This window comes from Ochotona curzoniae, unplaced genomic scaffold (assembly GCF_017591425.1).
Source record: "Ochotona curzoniae isolate NIBS_2020 unplaced genomic scaffold, NIBS_Ocur_1.0 patch437, whole genome shotgun sequence".
Lineage (NCBI taxonomy): Eukaryota > Metazoa > Chordata > Mammalia > Lagomorpha > Ochotonidae > Ochotona > Ochotona curzoniae.
In genome coordinates this window covers 353,366-372,491 of record NW_024467014.1, presented here as the reverse complement: position 1 = coordinate 372,491, position 19,126 = coordinate 353,366, and the positions used below count along the sequence as shown (strand labels likewise).

The 19,126-nt window shown below is 51.4% G+C and overlaps 1 protein-coding gene across 3 annotated transcripts; it reads left to right on the top strand.

Moving 5' to 3' along the window:
- The first annotated feature begins 10,251 nt into the window (after positions 1–10,251).
- Positions 10,252–18,364, top strand: LOC121167982 (rhomboid domain-containing protein 2). Of its 3 annotated transcripts, none has more exons than XM_040997714.1 (4): positions 10,252–10,481; positions 12,828–13,235; positions 16,359–16,509; positions 17,874–18,364. In XM_040997714.1, exons 1-4 carry the CDS (start codon positions 10,304–10,306, stop codon positions 18,229–18,231), a joined length of 1,095 nt encoding a protein of 364 aa, XP_040853648.1. In that variant the 5' UTR covers positions 10,252–10,303; the 3' UTR covers positions 18,232–18,364. The 3 variants fall into 3 exon arrangements, with proteins under 3 accessions (XP_040853648.1, XP_040853650.1, XP_040853649.1); XM_040997716.1 differs by lacking the exon at positions 12,828–13,235 and adding an exon at positions 11,254–11,255 and having other exon boundaries at positions 16,397–16,509; XM_040997715.1 differs by lacking the exon at positions 12,828–13,235.
- Positions 18,365–19,126: the final 762 nt, after the last annotated feature.

The window sequence follows — 19,126 nt, the reverse complement described above, 5'->3', positions numbered from 1 at the left end:
TGTGCAACCCTTTGAACAGGTTGTCTTTTCACAGCTGAGGAGTGTTCTTAGGTACAAAAAATTCTGCTCTTCCTTTTCTTTTTTTTTTTTTAAAGATTTATTTTTATTATTTTTTTATTGGAAAGGCGGATATACAGAGAGGAGAGACAGAGAGGAAGATCTTCCGTCCGATGATTCACTCCCCAAGTGAGCGCAACGGGCCGATACTATGCTGATCCAAAGCCAGGAGCCTCTTCCAGGTCTCCCACGCGGGTGCAGGTTCCCAAAGCTTTGGGCCATCCTCGACTGCTTTCCCAGGCCACAGGCAGGGAGCTAGAAGGGAAGCGGGGCTGCCGGGATTAGAACCGGCGCCCATATGGGATCCGGGCGTGCAAGGCGAGGACCGTTAACCACTTGCACCACCGCGCCGGGCCCTGCTATTCCTTTTCATGATGTCCAGCTAATCAATTTTTTTCCCCTTTGGTTGCATGTATTTTTGGCATAAGCACTAAAAAACTGCTCTCTGATCAAAAAGTCATAAAGATTGAGTCCCAGAAGTTTGATGTCAGCATTTCCATGTAGGTCTTTCATCCACTTAAAATTAATTTCCTGTATGATGTGAGGTGAAATCCAATTTCAATCTTTTTTTTTTTCATTCTTCATGTGTGCTTCATGTGTAATTATGAAGTCCTCTAAGAAACCTCACATGCGGCAACCTCAGACTTGACTCTCATGTACACCAGCCAGTGCCAGGTCAGGTTTGGTCCATCATCTGCACCAGCCAAAGCACATACCGGTAGATACAGCTGCCTGGTCAGTTCCACCTCAGCCCCATCTCTCAAGCAAACTGATGGGTAGTATGGCTTAGCACAGCCCAGCCCACCACAGGCCCAATCTTCATGCACATCAGCAGCCTAGTCAGGGTGATTCCCAGTAATTCCTGTCAGACCTGCTTCCAGCCCCACTTTTTGCCTATGCCAGCATATACTACGGCCTAGCCTGATCCATCCCATATTCCATCCGGCTCTTGTGCACACCCTTGGGTGCTGCAGCTTAGATCAGCCTGCCCAGCCCCCCAGATCAACCCACACATATACCAACATATTGGCTCACTTCCACTCCAGGAGGAGATGCATTCCTGCAGGGGAGTACCTACTGTTTCCCTACCAGGCCTGCTCCCAGCCCTGGATCTTGGGCTTGCAAAGGAGTGCTGTGATCCAGTCTGACATGACTTACACCCAATCCTAGCACTTGCCAAGGGATGCTGCAGCCTAACCCACCTGGCCTGCACTCATTCTGGCTCTCCCCAGCAGGTACAGCAGCATAGCCCAGCCTGGCCCATCCCCAGGCTTCAGATTGGCACAGCTCTGGCCATTGCTGTCACTTGGGGAGTGGATCATTGGATGGTGTCTCTCCTCCTCTCTGTATATATCTGAGTTCACAATAAAAATAAATAAATCTTTAAAACAAAATAAAAAGAAACAGGTTGTCCATCCACCGATTCTCTCTCTAAATGATTGCAAACAGTAGGAAATGGATCAGTTCAAAGCCAGGAGCTTGGAACACTGTCTGGGTCCCCGACATGAGTGCAGCCAAACTTGAGGCCATGATCTGCTGCTTTCACAGGTACATTAGCAGGGAGCTGGACTGGAAGTGGCGCTTCCAGGAGACTCAGATTGGTACTCCTATGGGATGCTGGCAGGGAGTAGCTTAACTCCCTGCACCATGAGACTGCCCAGTCATGCTGCCCTTACTTTTCAGTAGTGTACATTGAACTTCCTTGTGGTTAGCTCATAGTACATTTACATTGCTGGTCCTGCCTACGAACAGCACTTGGTTTGGGACGGTGATTTTCCATGAAGTCAACTGGAAGACATGTCTCAATTCAAATTGGGTTTGTCCCTCTTCCTGTTCCCAAAGCTGATGTGTACACAGCCTCCACCTCCCCCGCCCCGTGTCCTGCCTTAGTCAGTGTAAATGTCAAGTAAATATCAAGCAGTTCCTCCCACTGCCTCCCCACACTGGGACCTAGAATGACAAAGCGTAGGTGAGCCTTGGGGTTCTGGGGATCTGTTCTGTTGAAGCGGGAGAACCAAGGACTCCCGCGTCAGGTGAGTGCCTTGGTCCTGCTTTTGCTGTGCCATGGCTGTGTGACCTTGATGAACCGCTTTATCTGTCTGAGCCTCAAGTGTCACTGAAAAATGGAGTTGAAATGCCTGGAGTGCCTGTCACTCTTACCAGAGACCCAGCTGGAGTTCTAAGCACCTGTCTTCAGCCTGGTCCAACTCCAGCATTGTAGGCACTTGGGGAGTGAACCAGAGTGAACCAACAGGTGGAAGATCTCTCTCCTTCTGTGGCTCTGCCTTGCAAATGCATAAAAATAAGCTAAAAGGGGCCCAATGCAAAAGCCTAGTGGCTAACCTACTCGCCTGGCACTCTTGGGATCCCATATGTGCACCAGTTCGTATCTTAGCTGTTCTACTTCCCTTCTTGCTCCTTGATTGTGGCTTGGGAAAGCAGTAGAAGATGGGCCAGAGCCTTGGGACCCTGCACCCACGTGAGAGACCTGGAAGAGACTCCTGGCTTCAGATCAGCTCAGCTCTAGCCATTGCAGCCACTTGGAGAATGAAACGGCCAACAAAAGATCTCTGCCTCTCAGTCTCTCTCTGTATACCTGCTTTTCCAATAAAGCTTTAAAAAAAAATAAGCTAAAAAATGCCAAGTAAAACTGAAAACCCACCAAAAAACAAAAAACTATAAGCCCACAAGCTCACCCATCCCTTAGAAAAAAGTGTGTTACTGGCCAAAGTGCTTTACGTTTTCTTCATTTTTGTTTGTTTGTTTTAAGATTTGCTTACTTTTTATTTGAAAGGGATACTTACAGAGACAGACCGAGAGAATGTTGTATCTGCTGGTTCATTCCCCAAATAGCCACAATAACCCAGAGCTGGGCTGGGCCAAAGCTGGGAACTAGAAGTACCTTCTGAGTCTCCCACATGGGTGCAGGAGCCCACAGACTTGAGTCATCTTTCAGTACTTTCCTAGATACCTTATCAGGGAGCTGGATCAGAAATGGAGCTACTGAGCCTCGAACCAGTACCTACATGGGATGCTTACACCACAGACGGAGGCTTAGCCTACTACACCATGGCACCAATACCGAGTATGCCAAAATGTTCTGCAAGCCGGAGAGTCCACTCCAAGATTCAGCTTTTTAGTCTTCTCATAAGCCCAAACAAAGCCTTTAGTAGCGTGCTGGGCACCTCCTGAAGCAAATACCTCCTACATGAAGGTGGGACTGAGTTCCCAGCTATCATTTGAAGCTTCGCCATCACGCTGCACAGCTTTCCAATACAAAGAAATAAATCTTGGGGCTGGGCACACAAGCAGGACTCTCAACCACACCAGCTGCTTTTGGTTGGAGAGGGGAGGGGTGCAGCCTAACCTGGCTGCTTCAAAGCAGCTGGCGCTCTCTTGGCTTGAGCTTTGCCCGCTGGCTGCACAGTGACGACCTCTGGGGACCTGAGGGTGTGGAATTATTGCTGAGGGACATCCATGGATAAGGCCACCGTATGTGTAAGTAAAGAATGAATCCTGAGGGACTCTCAATGACTAGGCCACTGAACTTGCAGACAGGACTGGAGACAGAACTTGACTCAGTAATTGCAACCGCCAGCATGTGCATAAGCTGATTGGGGCGACAGACTGTGCTGGTCCTGTGTTGGCAAGTACACAAAAGAATCAGGTTTGGGACCGGCGACAGCGTAGCAGTTAAAGTCCTTGCCTGGAACGCACTGGGATCCCATATGGTCACCGGTTCTAATCCCGGCAACCCAGTTGTTCACTACCAGTTTCTCCTGGATTGGCTCAGCTCCGGCTGTTGTGGCCACTTGGGGAGCAAGTCAACAGTTTCTATCTGTTTCTCCTCCTCTCTGTATATCTGACTTTCTAATAAAAATAAATAAATCTTAAAAAAAAAAAAAGAAAGGAAAAGAATGGGGCACAGAAGCACACTTTGAAGGCAACTCTGGCTACTGCGGAGGTGATCCACCCTGAGAAGGGACCACCCAAGCTACCAGAAAGCTCATGCTCCAGCCTTAGCACGCCACCCCCAGCCTGGCACAGCATCCCTCTCCTCCTCTAGGGAAGCCCCTCCAATTGTGCCGACTGGAAATTCTCCCAGAGACCTCCCAGCTGGTTCCTGTACTCACTCTTCCTCACCCTGACTGGGATATCCCCACTTTATCCCCAAACCTCGTCACTTTTTGCTGAACAAGCTCCATTTTGCCTACATCCCTTGCCAGGGTGCGTGTCTAGAAAGACCCAGAACTCTGGAGGCACGGGACAAACAAAACTACAGGATCCTTCCTCTTTCCAAGAGCCAGACTTGGGTGGCAACAGCTCGAGTTCCTATTGTTTTATTTTCAGTTGGACTACCACACTCCTGATTTAGAGTTTGTTTCGTGTTATATACATCCTTAATTTTTGTATGTGCCCCCTACAGAATTCATTTTTGAAAGATGTTTTTGTTTAAAAGGCAAAATTATTGAGAGAAAGAGAGAGATGGAGAGAGAGAGAGATCTTCCATCCACTGATTCACTCTCCAAATGGTCACAATAGCCAGAGCTGGGTTGGTCCAAAGCTAGGAGCCAAAGAACTTCTTTTCAGGCCTCCCACATGGGTATACAAGGATTTAAAGACCTGGGCTATCCTCTGCTCACAAGCAGGGAGCTGGGTCAGAAGTGGAGTAACCAGGACTTGAACCAGTGTCCATATGAGATGCCAGCACCACAGGCGGAACACTAACATGCTATGCCACCAAGTGGCCCCTGGGGAATTAATTTAAATGTGCAGTATATAGTTGAATATGTCTCACTGCCATACATATATTTTGGTTCTCATATCCTTGAGGTATGCATTTGTGGGTCCAATCAACCATGAATCAGAAATGTTAAAAAAAAAAAAAAGAGAGAGAGAGAGAGAGAGAGAGATGCAGGAACAGGTGGGCATTTAGAACAAAGTTGCTACTTAAACACACCCCTCTCTTCTCAGAGTACCTGGGCTGGAATGCCCGTTCCAGCTACCTGTATTTGCACACTTTGGCAGACAGCAGGTTTGTCAAACAGCTGGACCCCTGCCACCCACACGGGAGACCCAGACTGGGTTCCAGGCTCATGATTGTGACCTGGCCCAGCCTCAGTTATTGTGGGCATTTCGGGGAGCAAACCAACAGTTGGATTTCTGCCTCCCTCACTCTGCCTTTCAAATAAAGAAAGAAAATTTTGTAAGATATATAGAAGGATGTTTGTAGATTATATTCAAATACTATACCTTTTTTTGTTTGTAGATTTATTTATTTTTATTGGAAAGGCAGATCAGATTTTTTTAAGGTTTTTAAAATTTTTATTGGAAAGTCAGATTTACAGAGAGAAGGAAATACAGAAAGATCTTCTATCTGCTGATTCATTCCCCAAGCGGTCACAAAAGTCGGAGCTAAACCCATCTGAAGCAAGGAGCCAGGACCCAGGAATCTCCTCCAGGTCTCCCATGCAGGTGCAAGGTCCCAAGGCTTTGGACCATCCTCTACTGCTTTCCCAGGCCACAGGCTAGAAGCTAGAAGGGAAGTGAAGTAGCCAGGATTAGAACCAGCACCCTGTGGGATCTCAGCGCATGCAAGGTGAGGACTTAACCACTAGGCTATTGTGATAGGCACCAGCAGAAGAGATTTTATGGAGAGAAGAGAGATAGAAAGCTCTGGTAGTTTATTCCCCAAATGGTCACAATGGCCGGAGCTGAGCCAATCTGAAGCCAGGAGGCAGGAGCTTCTTCCAGGCCTCCCATGTGGGTGCAGGGTCCCAAAGCTTTGGGCCATTCTCAACTGCTTTTCCAGGCCACAATCAGGGAGCTGGATTGGGAGGTGGAGCTGCCGGGATTAGAACCAGCATCCATATGGGATCCCAGTGCTTGAACAGGAGGATTAGCCAGCAATGCCATTGCACCAGGCTCTAGGTCTTATTATTTAATGTATCATTGTAAACACACATACAATGTTACAATGCAACTTGGCTTTCATTAATGTCTTAGACTTCCTTGGGAATTCAGTTAAAAAGCCCTGAGTGTCCCAGGTCTCACCAGGGAGTTTAAAAGAAATAAGATCATCTGCCGAAAGCCAAAGCACTCTATGAGCACTTTGCTTCATTCCTCCCAGACATTTCCGACTAGGAGGAGGTGGCTCCGTGGCCAGGGCAGCAGAAAGCCCCTAGGTGGCGCCAAAAGTTCCTGCCAAGAATAGACGCCCCAGACTCATTTAAGTGGAGCTGACCAATCAGAAGACAACACATACCTTTACCTCAAGCTCCATCATCACCACTACTTAAGCCAGGCTTGCCTCCGTCCTGGCCACTTTAGCTCCCTGCTAACCTTGTGCACTGGTGAATCTCGCCCGGGAGCAGATCTGACTAAACCCTGGTTTTACCATCATTCTGGTCTCGGTAGCCCTGCTGTTTGGGTGCAGTTTTTATCTAACACCTAGAAAACTCACAGTCTGAGAACAGAGCCAGGGATTGAAATCGCACCTACTGTGGCAGAGGTCTGTGTGATGGCAGAGATGGGACAACTTTGGAGGCCTCAAGACCCGAAACCTGGCTCTTTTTTCCCCCCATTTTTTGCCTTTCCCTTCTTTTTTTTTTTTTTTTTTTTTAAATTTCTTTTTATGACATGGTTTCATAGGTTCTGGGATTTCCCCAACCCCTCCCCATGCCCTCCTCCCATGTTGGATTCCTCCACATTGTTGCAGTAGCACAGTTCATATCCAGTCCTGATTCCTTCGTTGCGAGCATGTACCATGCCTAGAGTCCAGCCTCTTATTGTCCAGATAGTTTCAACAGTTTCCTTGGAAGACCATCCCTGGTCTGAAAGTAGAGCTGGCATCCCCTTCAATGAAAAGCCACAACATAACATCAACAACAACTTACAACATTATGGAATTAATTGACATGGTATTGAAAGACCAATATGTTAGAAAATGCAAATTCTTAACCACATCCTGTGACTACTTCATTGACATTTCAATTTTAGTTTATACACAACCAGCTGCTATACACCTTAAAATGGCTATAGGGTACTATTCAGCTGTCTCGTGTCTATTTTCATTTTTATATTTAGCAGCTTATAGTATTGAAGCATGATTTAACTGAACTTGGTGAATTTTAGGATAGTCCAAACAGGCTTATAACTCTAACAAGGCATATGTTAACAATTGAGGCGCAGAACAGTTTTAGGTGGGGTATGCAGAGAAATCTTCAATACCTTAGTGAGGAGTAACTAACCTTTTTTTAAAAAAAAAAAAAAGATTTATTTATTTTACTGGAAAGGCAGATGTACAGAGAGTAGGAGAGACAGAGAGGAAGATCTTCTGTCTGATGATTCACTCCCCAAGTGACCACAACGGCCAGTGCTATGCCCATCTGAAACCAGGAACCAGGAACTTCTTTCTGGGTCTCCCACATGGGTGCAGGGTCCCAAGGCTTTGGACCATTCTCAACTGCTTTTCCAGGCCACAAGCAGGGAGCTGGGTGGGAGGCAGAGCTGCCGGGATTAGAACCAGCATCCATATGGGATCCCGGCGCGTTCAAGGAGAGGACCTTAACCATTACGCTATTGCACTGGGCACAAGGAGTAACTAATCTTTGTGTCCTACCTAGTTAGGTATATGTGAGTCCAAGCTGACCATTTCTTGTCTGTTCTAAGCTTTCCTTATTGGTCTCTGTCTATCTAATCTAATTTTGGGGGAGGGGGGAGGCTCCAGAGCAACCCTGATGGTCATTGCAAGAGAGGGTGGGGATCCAAAGTTGGAACTAAGTAAGGACCAGAGAAAGCTCCTCTCCTGGGACCCAAAGGAGGTTTACTGTTCTGTTTCTGAGGACCACTCAAGGCTCCTGACTGTTATTCTGATGACATTAGATTCTGTAAGGAAGGATTCTTCCATCCCATGTGGGAGATCTGAAAGGGAGTGGATGACCTCAGAGTTCTTGGCCTACAAGGGCACTCCAATTCCCCGTGGTCTCCTTGGCAGTTGGGATATAGCCCTTGGTGCCCATACTGATAGTCCTAGGTGAGGATCCAGGAGTCTCCAGGGTTGGGATACAAGCCTCCTCCTGTCCTCCTGCTCCACTCTGGGGTACCCCCTGCTCTGTGCATATGACCTCCTATTAAGAGGCTGTCAGGATCGCTCTTGATTCCCACTGTATGTTTTTATAGTTTTGCTAATGTCTAATGCAGATTCGAGTCTGTTATCTATAAGTTGCCTGTTATATTCTTGATAGGTTATACTTAACATCTTCCTCACACATTCCAAGAAGGTGGAGGATTTCTCTGCTCTCCCAACCCATTACGGAATAACATAGGGTATTAAAAGCATATTAGGTTTTACAGTTCTTTGATGTAGATCATAAGCAATCTGACTTGCATTGATTGTTGGTTCATTGGTTACATCACAATATCTTATTGCATGTAGTACAGGTTGTTTGAGGTTGAAATAATATTACAATTTACAGGTACTATTTTTTGGATTGACATCATTTCATCTTAAATTAAGGCAAACATGTGGTATCTAACCTTTTGGGATTGGCTCATTTCCCTTAGCATAATGAAAACCTGGCTCTTAAACCTGGTATGGTAATGCCACTGCCTGCATGGGCGCAGCATATGGGTGCTGGTTCCAGTCTTGGCTGCTCCATTTCCAGTCCAACTCCCTGCTAACTTGCCTGGGAAAGCAGCAGAAGATGGCCCTGGCCCCCTGCACCCACATGGGAGGCTTGAATTGAGTTTCTTGGCTCCTGGCTTTGGTCTGGTCTAGTTTTGGCCATCACTGCCATTGGAGAATGAAATCGTGGATGAAAGATCTGTTTTTCTCTCTGTAACTCTGACTTTCAAATAAATAAACAAATCCGGAAAACAAAGACACAGCAGCAGTATGCACAACAGCTGAAGGCTTGCTGGAGAGTCGTCTTGTCACTAGCGCTGTGGGGGTTGTGGGAAGAAGCTTCCCTACAGAGTGTGTGTGACCTACAAATGCAAGGTGACTGGACGTTTGGGAGAGTAAGGGAGCTGTGCAAGCTGTATTAGGGCCCCAGCAGGAGAATTTCCTCCTGTCCCAGCCAGCAGCTCCAGCGGAGCCCAACCAAAGGCCACAGTCGCAGGCAAGGGACGTAGCAGGTGCCGAGGGAAGGGACCCTGTGCCTTTGCTGTGGGAACTGACTCAGGCAGGGTCACTGGAGAAAACAGGCAACACCTAGCACCCTAGAAGGTCTAAGTTAGAATAAAGGATGGGACCCAGCACGGTGACCTAGTGGCTAAAGTCCTCTCCTTGAACGCACTGGGATCCCATATGGCCATCGGTTCTCATCTTGGCAGCCCCGCTTCCCATGCAGCTCCCTGCTTGTCACGTGGGGATGCAATCGAGGACGGCCCAAGGCCCGGGGACCCTGCACCCACATGGGAGACCTGGAAGAGCTCCTGGCTTCAGATCGGCTCAGCTCCGGCCATTGCGGTCATTTGGGGAGTGAATCATTGAACGGAAGATCTTCCTGTCTCTCCTCCTCTCTGTATATCTGACTTTGCAATAAAAAATTAAATAAACCTTAAAAAAAAGGAATAAAGGATGTTGCAGGATTAACAAGAAGTGGATAGGTGCTGTCATGTAGTGGGAAAAAGCTACCAACTACAATGTTGGCATCCTCCATGGGGAGTCTGTTTAAGTCCCGGCTGCTCCACTTCCCATTCAGCTCCCTATTCATGACCTGGGATAGCAGCGGAGGATGGCTCAAGTGCTTGGGACTCTGCTACCCGGGTGGGAGACCTGGAGAAAACGCCTGCCTTCAGCTTGACCCATCCTTGGTTGCTGCAGCCAACTGAGAGAGTGAACCCATAGGTACAAGATCTCTCTCTCTCTTTGTGCACCTATGAGTTCAAATTCATCATCTTTAGAAAGAACGAAAGAGAAGGAATGTTAAACTGTCAGGGCCTGCGTCAGTGCGGAGCCACCACCCCAAGTCTGAAGGTGAGAGGGAACAGACAATTGTGCCTAGAGACGGCGCTTTTAGGAGGACCCAAAACAGCCCGGGTCAGCCCCCAACCAGTGAGCGCCAATCGCAGGTGCGCGCGACCGGATTGGACAGCTCGGCGAGCGGGGGAGGCGCCTAGGTCGGGGAGGCGAAGTTTCCGGTCGAACGCCTCCACCGTCTCCCCTGGCAACGGCGGAGGCGGAAGGAACGGAGGACTTGCTCTCCACCGCCGCCCGCGGAGCGCGGGAAGGCTGGCGGCCATGGCGTCCCCGGGCGCCGCGTGTCGCAACTGGTGTCTGTTTCCCGAGGTGCCGTCCGCCACCTTCTTCACGGCGCTGCTCTCGCTGCTCGTGTCCGGACCTCGCGTGTTCTTGCTGCAGCCGCCCCTGGCACCCTCGGGGCTGTCGCTGCGATCCGAGGCCCTGCGCAACTGGCAAGGTGAGCCGGGGCGGGGTCCCTGCGCTCCAGCCTCCCCACACACCTTCCCCGGCCTCGTGGCTTCCCCACGAACCCTTGCAGTGCCGCCTCTTGCTGCCCCGTATTTCACGTCCCTAGCTTTCCAGGGTCCTTTCAGTCATTGTCACAGCTGGTTCTACTGTCCCCCAATGTGTTCCCTTCCTCGTGATCACCAAGGTGGATCAGGCCCCATACACACACACACACATACACATCGAGTCACTTGGAACTAATGCTGTGGGGAGAAGCTTAACGTACTACGCCACGGCACCGCCCCCTTTCCCCCATGTTTTTAATTGCATGACGTTTTCAACCAGAGCTTGAGGGTAGAACAATTCCCCCCAAACTATACAGACTGGCATCTCGTGTATTGGTTGTGGAAGTATTTTTGATGAATAATGAAAAACTAAAACAGGGATTTGGGTTCCGGCACGATGGCTCAGTGGCTAATCCACCTGCAAGCACCAGTGTCCCAAATGGGTGTCAGTTCATGTCCTGGCTTCTCCACTTCCCATCCAGCTCCCTGCTTGTGACCTGGGAGAGCAGTAGAGGATACCCCAAGGCCTTGGGACCCTGCACCCACGTGGGAGACCCGGAAGACACTCCTGGCTTTGGATCAGCTTGGGGAATGAAGCAGGGGATGGAAGATGTTTCTGTTTCTCTTTCTCTCTGTAAATCTGACCTTCCAATCAAGTAAGTCCATAAAAAGAGAAAGGGATTTTTATTTGCTTATTTGGAAGGCAGAGGGAGGCAGAGGTCTTCCATCCACTGGTTTACTCCCCTAATAGCCGCAGCCTGGAAAGTCCTACCGAGTCCTCCTCGTGGGTGGCAAGAGGTCAAAGGACTTGTGTCACCATCCACTGCTTTCTCGTTGCATTAGCAGGAGCTAGATTGGGAATGGAATAGCCGGGACTCAAACCGGGGCCCATGTGGAATGCCGGCTTCCCAGGCAGCAGGGTAACCCACCGCACGGCATCACTGGTCCCAGAATCCGAGAGATGGCAGGCTGTGTGTATGGTCCCAATGCATGCTTCCCTGCTCTGAAGTAAACTGTTCTTCCGCCCACACCCCACCCCCAGATAGGTGCAGCCCCTTTTCCAGGAAGCAAAACAGGGACCTACACAGAGCCCCTCCCCGTTGTTTCTTTAATTGATGACTTCCCTGGTGTAGAGTTCAGAGCCACGTGAACAAACACTCTAGCGGACTACCTTGAGCAAATCTAGCCCCAGTGACTTTGCCGTGTGGCAAGTCAAGCCAAGGGGCCCATGGCTTAAACTTGACCGCCAAGAAGTCCGACCTCCCGGTCCTGCAAGGTTGGACAGCTGGGCACGTCACGTTAGAGACAGCAGCTTTTAGAGCGAGGAGGGGACTCCTTGCCATCTTAGTTTGTACCTGGAACTTGTCTGCACCTGTTGAGTTTTTTTGTTTTTCAAGATTTATATATTTTTATCGAAAAGGCAGATTTGCAGAGAGGAGGAAAAACAAAGTTTTTTTTTCATCCACTGGTTCACTCCCCTGTGGCCACAACAGCCAGAACTGAGCCAATCCAAAGCCAGGAACCAGGAGCTTCTTCTGGGTCTCCCACGCAGGTTCAGGGTCCCAAGGCATTGGGCCATCCTCAACTGCTTTCCCAGACCACAGGCGGGGAGCTAGATGAGAAGTAAAGCATCCAGGACACAAACTGGCACCCATATGGGAACCTAGTGGATGCAAAGCAAGGATTTGGCTACTGAGCCATTGCACTGGGCTCACCTGTTGAGGTGTTCAGTGAACATTTTCAGGGAGAGTCCCCTAATGGCTGTCTTCTGAACCTTCCTACAGTTGCCCGATAATTCATACACACCCCTTTTTCTCTCCCTGTAAACAGCCATTAGGGAAGGAGCGGTTAGGATTCTAGCTGGGGAAACTGACACACAGAGGGTTAAGTGGCACCTCCTCCACCGCCCTGATACTGTTACAGTTTGTTAGCCCTCAGACAGCTGGGGGAGGTAGGTCAGTGTGCCTGGAAGAAGGGTTACAAAGCACTTGGCAACTTCAGGTTCCATACCCCATGCCCAGGTTCCATACCCTATGCCTAGAAGGGCTAAAGCTGCCAGGCCCTGTGGAAATGTGTCAGCAGGTGTGAAGAGGCTTGCTGTAGGCTCTGGGTGAGAGAGAGAGAAGGCAGGGGCAGCTGATTGTGCTTCCTGGTCCTGCCCTTTTGGTCACAGGGATGGCTGGTCTCCCCCTGGCATCCCGCTAGGGGTGCCCCATCCATGTCCCCAGTGCTCCGGGAGTTGGCGTGCCCCACCCCGACACAGCTGCACCTCTCCCCTCCCCGCTCTTCAGTCTACAGGCTGTTCACCTACATCTTTGTCTACGAGAACCCGGTGTCCCTGCTGTGCGGCGCCATCGTCATCTGGCGCTTCGCCGGCAACTTTGAGAGGACGGTGGGCACGGTGCGCCACTGCTTCTTCACCCTCATCTTCGCTGTCTCCTCTGCCATCATCTTCCTGTCGTTCGAGGCCGCGTCATCGCTGTCCAAGCTGGGCCAGGTAGAGGACGCCCGTGGCTTCACGCCGGTCGCCTTCGCCATGCTGGGCGTGACTTCGGTGCGCTCCCGCATGCGGCGGGCCCTGGTGTTTGGTGTGGTGGTGCCCTCCTTCCTGGTGCCCTGGCTGCTGCTCGCCGCCTCTTGGCTCATCCCCCAGACCTCCTTCCTCAGCAACGTGTGCGGGCTCTGCATCGGGCTCTCGTGTATCCTTCCCGATGGCCGGCACAGGGCGGCCTGGGGTGTCAAGTGCCTGGGGGAACAGGTAAGCAGGCACCGAGGGTTCCCCCCAGCTTTGAATCCCATTTGGTCTTGGGCAGCTGCCCTCTGTCCCTGGACCGGCCTTTCCACATTCTGAGGGATCGGCCCAGGTGCCACCTTGCACCAGCTTGGCACTGCTGGCTGATTGCAGGATGTCCCAAGTTAGTCTCCTGTTACCCTCAGAACCAGAAATGTAACCCCTCACTTGATTATGGTGAGCATTTTCAAAGGGGAGAGTGTGGAATAACCCACAGAGCAGGGATGCTGCTTGCTTCATCTTTCCACTCCCCCCCTCCCAAAGAAAAAGGCAGACTTCTGCCTTGCGGCTGCTTTAAGATACAACCCTTAATGGCTTTTGAGTAAATAACCTGACCCTTAAGAAAAGCGAAATTGAAAAAAAAGAAATCGAAGATACAAAGTAGGATTACTTCTCTCAACACCAAACTGTTAGGTAGGATTAGGGTTTGACTCCTAAAGTGTCTATTTAAAAAAAAAAATTAAGATTTATTTTTATTGGAAAGTCAGATATATTGAGAGGAAGAGAGACAGAGAGGAAGATCTTCCGTCTGCTGATTCACTCTCCAAGTGGCTGCAACAGCTGGAAGCCAGTTCGAAGCCAGGAGCCAAGAGCCTCTGCTGGGTCTCCCACTCAGGTACAGGGTTCCAAAGCTTTGGTCGTCCTCCACTTTCCCAGGCCACAAGCAAGGAGCTGGATGGCAGCCAAGATATAAACCAGCGGCCATATGGAATACTGTGCTTGGAGTTGGAGAATTAGCTAGCTGAACCACAGTGTTGGCCCCCTAAAGTCTCTTCTAATTAGTGATTGTGGAAGCTGTCAGGGTAGTCGAGTACTAGCTTAGCTCTTTTTCCTTAAAATTCAGAGATAGTTTCATTGATTCTGAATCTTTCAAGCTGTCCCTGCATTATTACCTGCCTTGTGTTGTTCCTGATGAGAAATTGCTAATCATGTTTATTTATTTGGCTACTTGCATGTTTTTCCCCCCTTTTTAAGATTTATTATTTTAGGGAACTGAAATGATGGCTCAATGGCTAAATCCTCACCTTACAAATGCTAGGATCCCATATGGGTGCCGGTTCATGTCCTAGCTATTCCACTTCCCATCCAGCTCCCTGCTTGTGGCCTGGAAAAGCAGTCAAGGACGGCCCAGAGCCTTGGGACCCTGAACCCATGTGGGAGACCTGGAAGAGGCTCCTGGCTTTGGATCAGCTCAGCTCTAGCCATTGCAACCACTTGGGGAGTGAACCAGTGGATGGAAGATCTAGCTCTTTGTCTCTTCTCTCTAGAAATCTGCCTTTTCAATAAAAATAAATCTTAAATGATTGTTTGTTTACTTATTTGGGAAGGTGGAGTTACAAAGAGAGAGAAAGGAGTGGAGAGATAATGGCTGAAGCTGAGCTGAGCTGAAGCCAGGAACTTCCTTTAGGTTTCCCATGTAGGTCCAGGGGTTTGGGGACTTGGGTCAGCGTCTTCTGCTTTCCCAGGCCACAAGCAGGGAGCTAGATGGGAAGTGGGGCAGCCAGACCATGAACTGGTGCACCAGTATGGGATCCTGTCACTGAAGGCAGAAGCTTAGCCTACTACACCACTGTACCAACCTGTTTTCAGCTGTTTAATCTGCCTTCAGGCCACGCTCTTCCATGGCCATTGTTCGGCTCTGTGATTCTGTTGTGCAGCCCACTGTCCTTCCGAAGCTCCAATCACACATGCTAGCCAACTGCGTGACCATGCTCGCAGCTTCTCGCTCGGCCAGTGGGAGGCGTCTCCGTTTGCTCTGCCTCTGTGGACCCTGGTCTTCCCTGCTCTGGGGTCAGACTGTGTGTTCGGCACACGTGTAGTTTGTTTTGCACAGTTCTCGTTTTTGCACTAGGGTTTCTTCATCTGTTCCCTCGTTCCGTCAATGTTTCCCCTTGAATTCTCACACACGGAGAGCAGTTGGAGATCCGTGTCTCAAGCCGTCATCTCTGCCGTTCCCACTGGCGGTCCTGGATTATACATCCCGTGCTGGTGCCGCTTAGCATGTCCAGTGATTGCTTGTTTTGTGCGGGACACTGTGGGAGCTGTCTCGTTGAAGCCTCCTGAGTTTTGTTTTAAAGAGAGTTGATCTTTGTCCTGCCAGGTAAAAATCCACAGGAGGTTTAGTTTGAGGCTTGAGGGTTGTCTGTTTTTGTTTTGTTTGTTTGTTTGTTTTTGCAGAATCAGATTCAGAACACTGCTGGTGCCCTGAGAGAGCTCAGGAACATTCAGCCCTTACAATAACTGCTGGTGACTGCCCACTTAGTGGCTGGGGCCCCGGAATGCGGAACATTCTAGAAAGAGTGAGATAGGTCTAACACAGCAAAGAATGGTTTCTCCCAGAAAGCTGGCTGCACTGCAGTTAGGAACACGGCCTCCAGGATATCATCCTCCTGGTGGTCCCTCCTACGGCCTCATCTACCTCACCCCACCCCCCCCCGCTGCTGCTGCCCTGGGTGGATCTATTAGCACCTGCTGTCCTCTTTCAGGGGCTGGAACCACCTGTCCTGGCTCCCTCAGCTGGGCAGGACCTTCCTGAACCAAACCTGCACTTCTCGCCACTTCCCCTGCCTTGTCTGTCCATTACCACTCACCCCATAGCTCAGGCCGTGGATGTGTTCACTAAGTGTTAAAAGGAAATGCAGATAAACAGTGGGCAAAGCAGTGGTGGAGTGATGCAGGTCAGCTGACCAGCATGCCATCACACCCCTGGGCAGGGGAAGAGGGGTAACAGTGGCCAGAGTGGAGGCCTCTTGGTCCCATGGAGGTAGGGCACCCACAGTTTGGGATTAGGTATAAGATACATCGGTCAGCTAGGGAGCTCTAGGAGAGCCCAAGGCCTCACCCCCTGCAGGGGGCAGGTGTCTATAGGGACAGAGGGCCTGGGACGGGGCGGATGACCTGTGTATCCCTGAGCTTGAGGCTGCAGCCAGCGTTGGTGGCGAAAGTGCATTACAGTAGGAGCCGCCCATCCTCCTTGGCCCCTCATCCCCGCATCCCGTCACCTCCCCATCTGACTTAACAGCCTGCTCAGATGGCCTCACCTACTGCTACTCCCTCGACCTCTCGGAGCGAGTCGCCCTGAAGCTCGACCAGAAGTTCCCCTTCAGCCTGATGAGGAAGATATCCCTGTGCAAGTACATCTCAGGGTCCGTGGCCGAGCGGAGGGCGGCCCAGAGCCGGAAGTAAGTCCCCCCAACAAGCTCTCCCGGCCTCCTCTGCAGATGGTACCGGGGCCTCCCAGGGTGTGGGCAGTGTTGGGATCTGCGGGCTGAGTCCCTCCCAGCATGTATGGAGGAGGACTGAACCAGGCTGGGGAAGGACGGGCACTCAATGCAGTTAGCAGACGCCCCCTCATGTTCTGCCACACCTCAGCATGCTGACCCAGCGCAGGAGTGCAGCTGCTACTATGTCCTGTGTTGGGGTGCCCGGGTTTGAGTCCCCACTCAGCTTCCTGCAAGGGTGTGGTTACCTGGGTTTGCTGCAGACTTCACACTAGGACCCAGAGCACCTGCTGGCCAGCACGCTTGCCCGCCCCCTGAGCTGTGCCCTGCTGTGCCCTCTGTCCTGGGTCCTTCCCTGGGGAGGGGCATTTCCCAGGATGTGGTCCCCCCGCCAGTCTGGAGTTGGGCCTTCTTGGGGGCTTGTCTAGAGGGAGGGGCTGAAGTTCTTAAGAAAAGCAGAAACGGAAACCTATCCGAACAACTTGTGGGGTACAGATGTGGGGGGCACTGTATTGAGGCTGAGTTTTGAGGGGGCTTCAGGAGTATTAGGCACAAAGGCCCAGTGTGGGATCCCCTCGCTGGAGCTGACAGTTGCAGTGTCGAGGTAGCTGTTTGAGACACCCACATCCATCCCAGGGCGTCTGGTTCAAGTCCTCGCTGCTGTGCTTCTGGTCCAGCAGGGAGCAGGTGGTGGCTCAAGGCCTGAGTCCCTGGCCCACCATGTGGGAATCCAAGGTGGCGTTCTGGGCTCTTGGCTGTGGCTTGGCCCCAGTCCAGGTGTTGGGGGTCTGTCTGTCTGTCTCTCTTCCCTTTTCAGATAAGTAAAAATAAATGTTCTTTTTTAAATTAAATTCTAAAGAGCCTGTCAGCAGCTATAGCTGGGACAACCTTGGAGACTGGTGTGTACTTGCTGGAACAGGCTGTAGCCAGAAAGTTCACCCCTCAAGTATGCCTCCCTTCCACACGTGTCCATGGTGGGCAGGAGCCACCACGTGCGTGGACAGACTGGCCTGTCTGGTACCCACAGAAAGGCCTCGCTGTCCCAGTGGGGTTTCAGTGTCGTGTGCACTCCCGACCACTCCGTGTGAGAAGGAGAGTTGATCGTCCTCATGCACAGGTGCACCCCCAGTGGGGTGACTCAGATAGTCCAGCCCCTGTGCGCCCATCCCCACCACTGGAGAAGCCATCCGGAGGAGGTCCCAGTGGTGGTCAGTGTCCCCTCCTCTGGTACCTACAGCCAGTAGCCTTGCAGTCCTCATGCATACCGACAGGGGGCGGTGGGACATCATTGGCTGAGTGACCGCATTCCCTCTGTTCCATTACAGGTTGAACCCTGTACCTGGCTCCTATCCCACTCAGAGCTGCCACCCTCACCTGTCCCCCGGCCGCCCTGTCACCCAGATGCAGCACACCAGCAGCCAGAAGCTAGCCACCTGGCCAGCCTGCGCCCCAGGTCACATGCCCAGCCTGCCTCCCTACCAGCCCACCTCTGGCCTATGCTATGTACAGAACCACTTCGGTTCAATCCCCAACTCCTCAGCCGTCGACCCAGCCTCCGCGGGGATCTCCTTGGGGGTCCAGCCCCCCACCCCCGCCACTGTCCCCGGCTCAGTGTATTCTGGGGCTCTGGGCCCCGCAGGGGTTGCAAGCACCAAGGAGTCCTCCAGGGTCCCGGTGCCCTGAGAGAGTGAGGGGAGCTGTTCTTAGCACCGATTGACTAACCGCCTCTCCATGCCAGGTGATGTGCGGTACTTGAATTGGTGTCCTCGTTTCAGTGTGTGCTCCCGACCACTCCATGTGAGGACAAATGACCGTCCTCATGCGTAGGGATGCGCCCCGGTGTTGCTTGAGACGTGCCTGACCCTGTGGCTGCCCAGCTCCTGGCCCCAGGCTCCCCAGGGGCACACATGGGAGAAGAGAGCGCGCTGGCGGTCGGTGGCTGCAGCTCTGTCTTTCTCCTGTCATCGTTATGTCATCGTCATGGTACAGTTGGTCTGTGGTGACTATATGTCTGTCAGTGACCCTGTCCTCTGGGAGTGACAAGCTGTGTCACATGTCACACCCCGGCATCCCGGTGGACCGTGGTGTTGCTCACGTTTGAATAAAGAACTAGCCTCCAGCCTGCCTGTGGCCTGCGACTGCTTCATGGTCTGGGGAATGCAGGGCAAGCCAGGACCATGAGCCCATTCCCAGTGCATCAAGTGGGGCAGAGTTTAATGCAGTGAATGGCAAAGACCCTGGGAGGACTGGGTGGTGAGCCAGCAGAGTGAGTAACCTGCAGGTGAGTGTAAGGTGTGGGATGGGGGTGTCAGCAGAGCAGGGGTCAGGAGGTGGCACAGGCATGATGGCAGTGTCATCAGGAGCCAGAAGCTCCTGGTCCACATCAGTGGGGGCTTGCAGTGGGCCCAGATCATTCAGGCCAGCTAGTGGCCTAAGCCTTGAGGCCTTTCTTTTTGCCCAGAGCTGAATGCTCACCCTAGACTGGCCGTGTGGGAGCTCCTAGGTGTCCAGAAGTGGGTACAGCAGAACTGCAAACTCCTAGCATGGCGAGGGTAGGCTCACAGCAGACCCCTACACA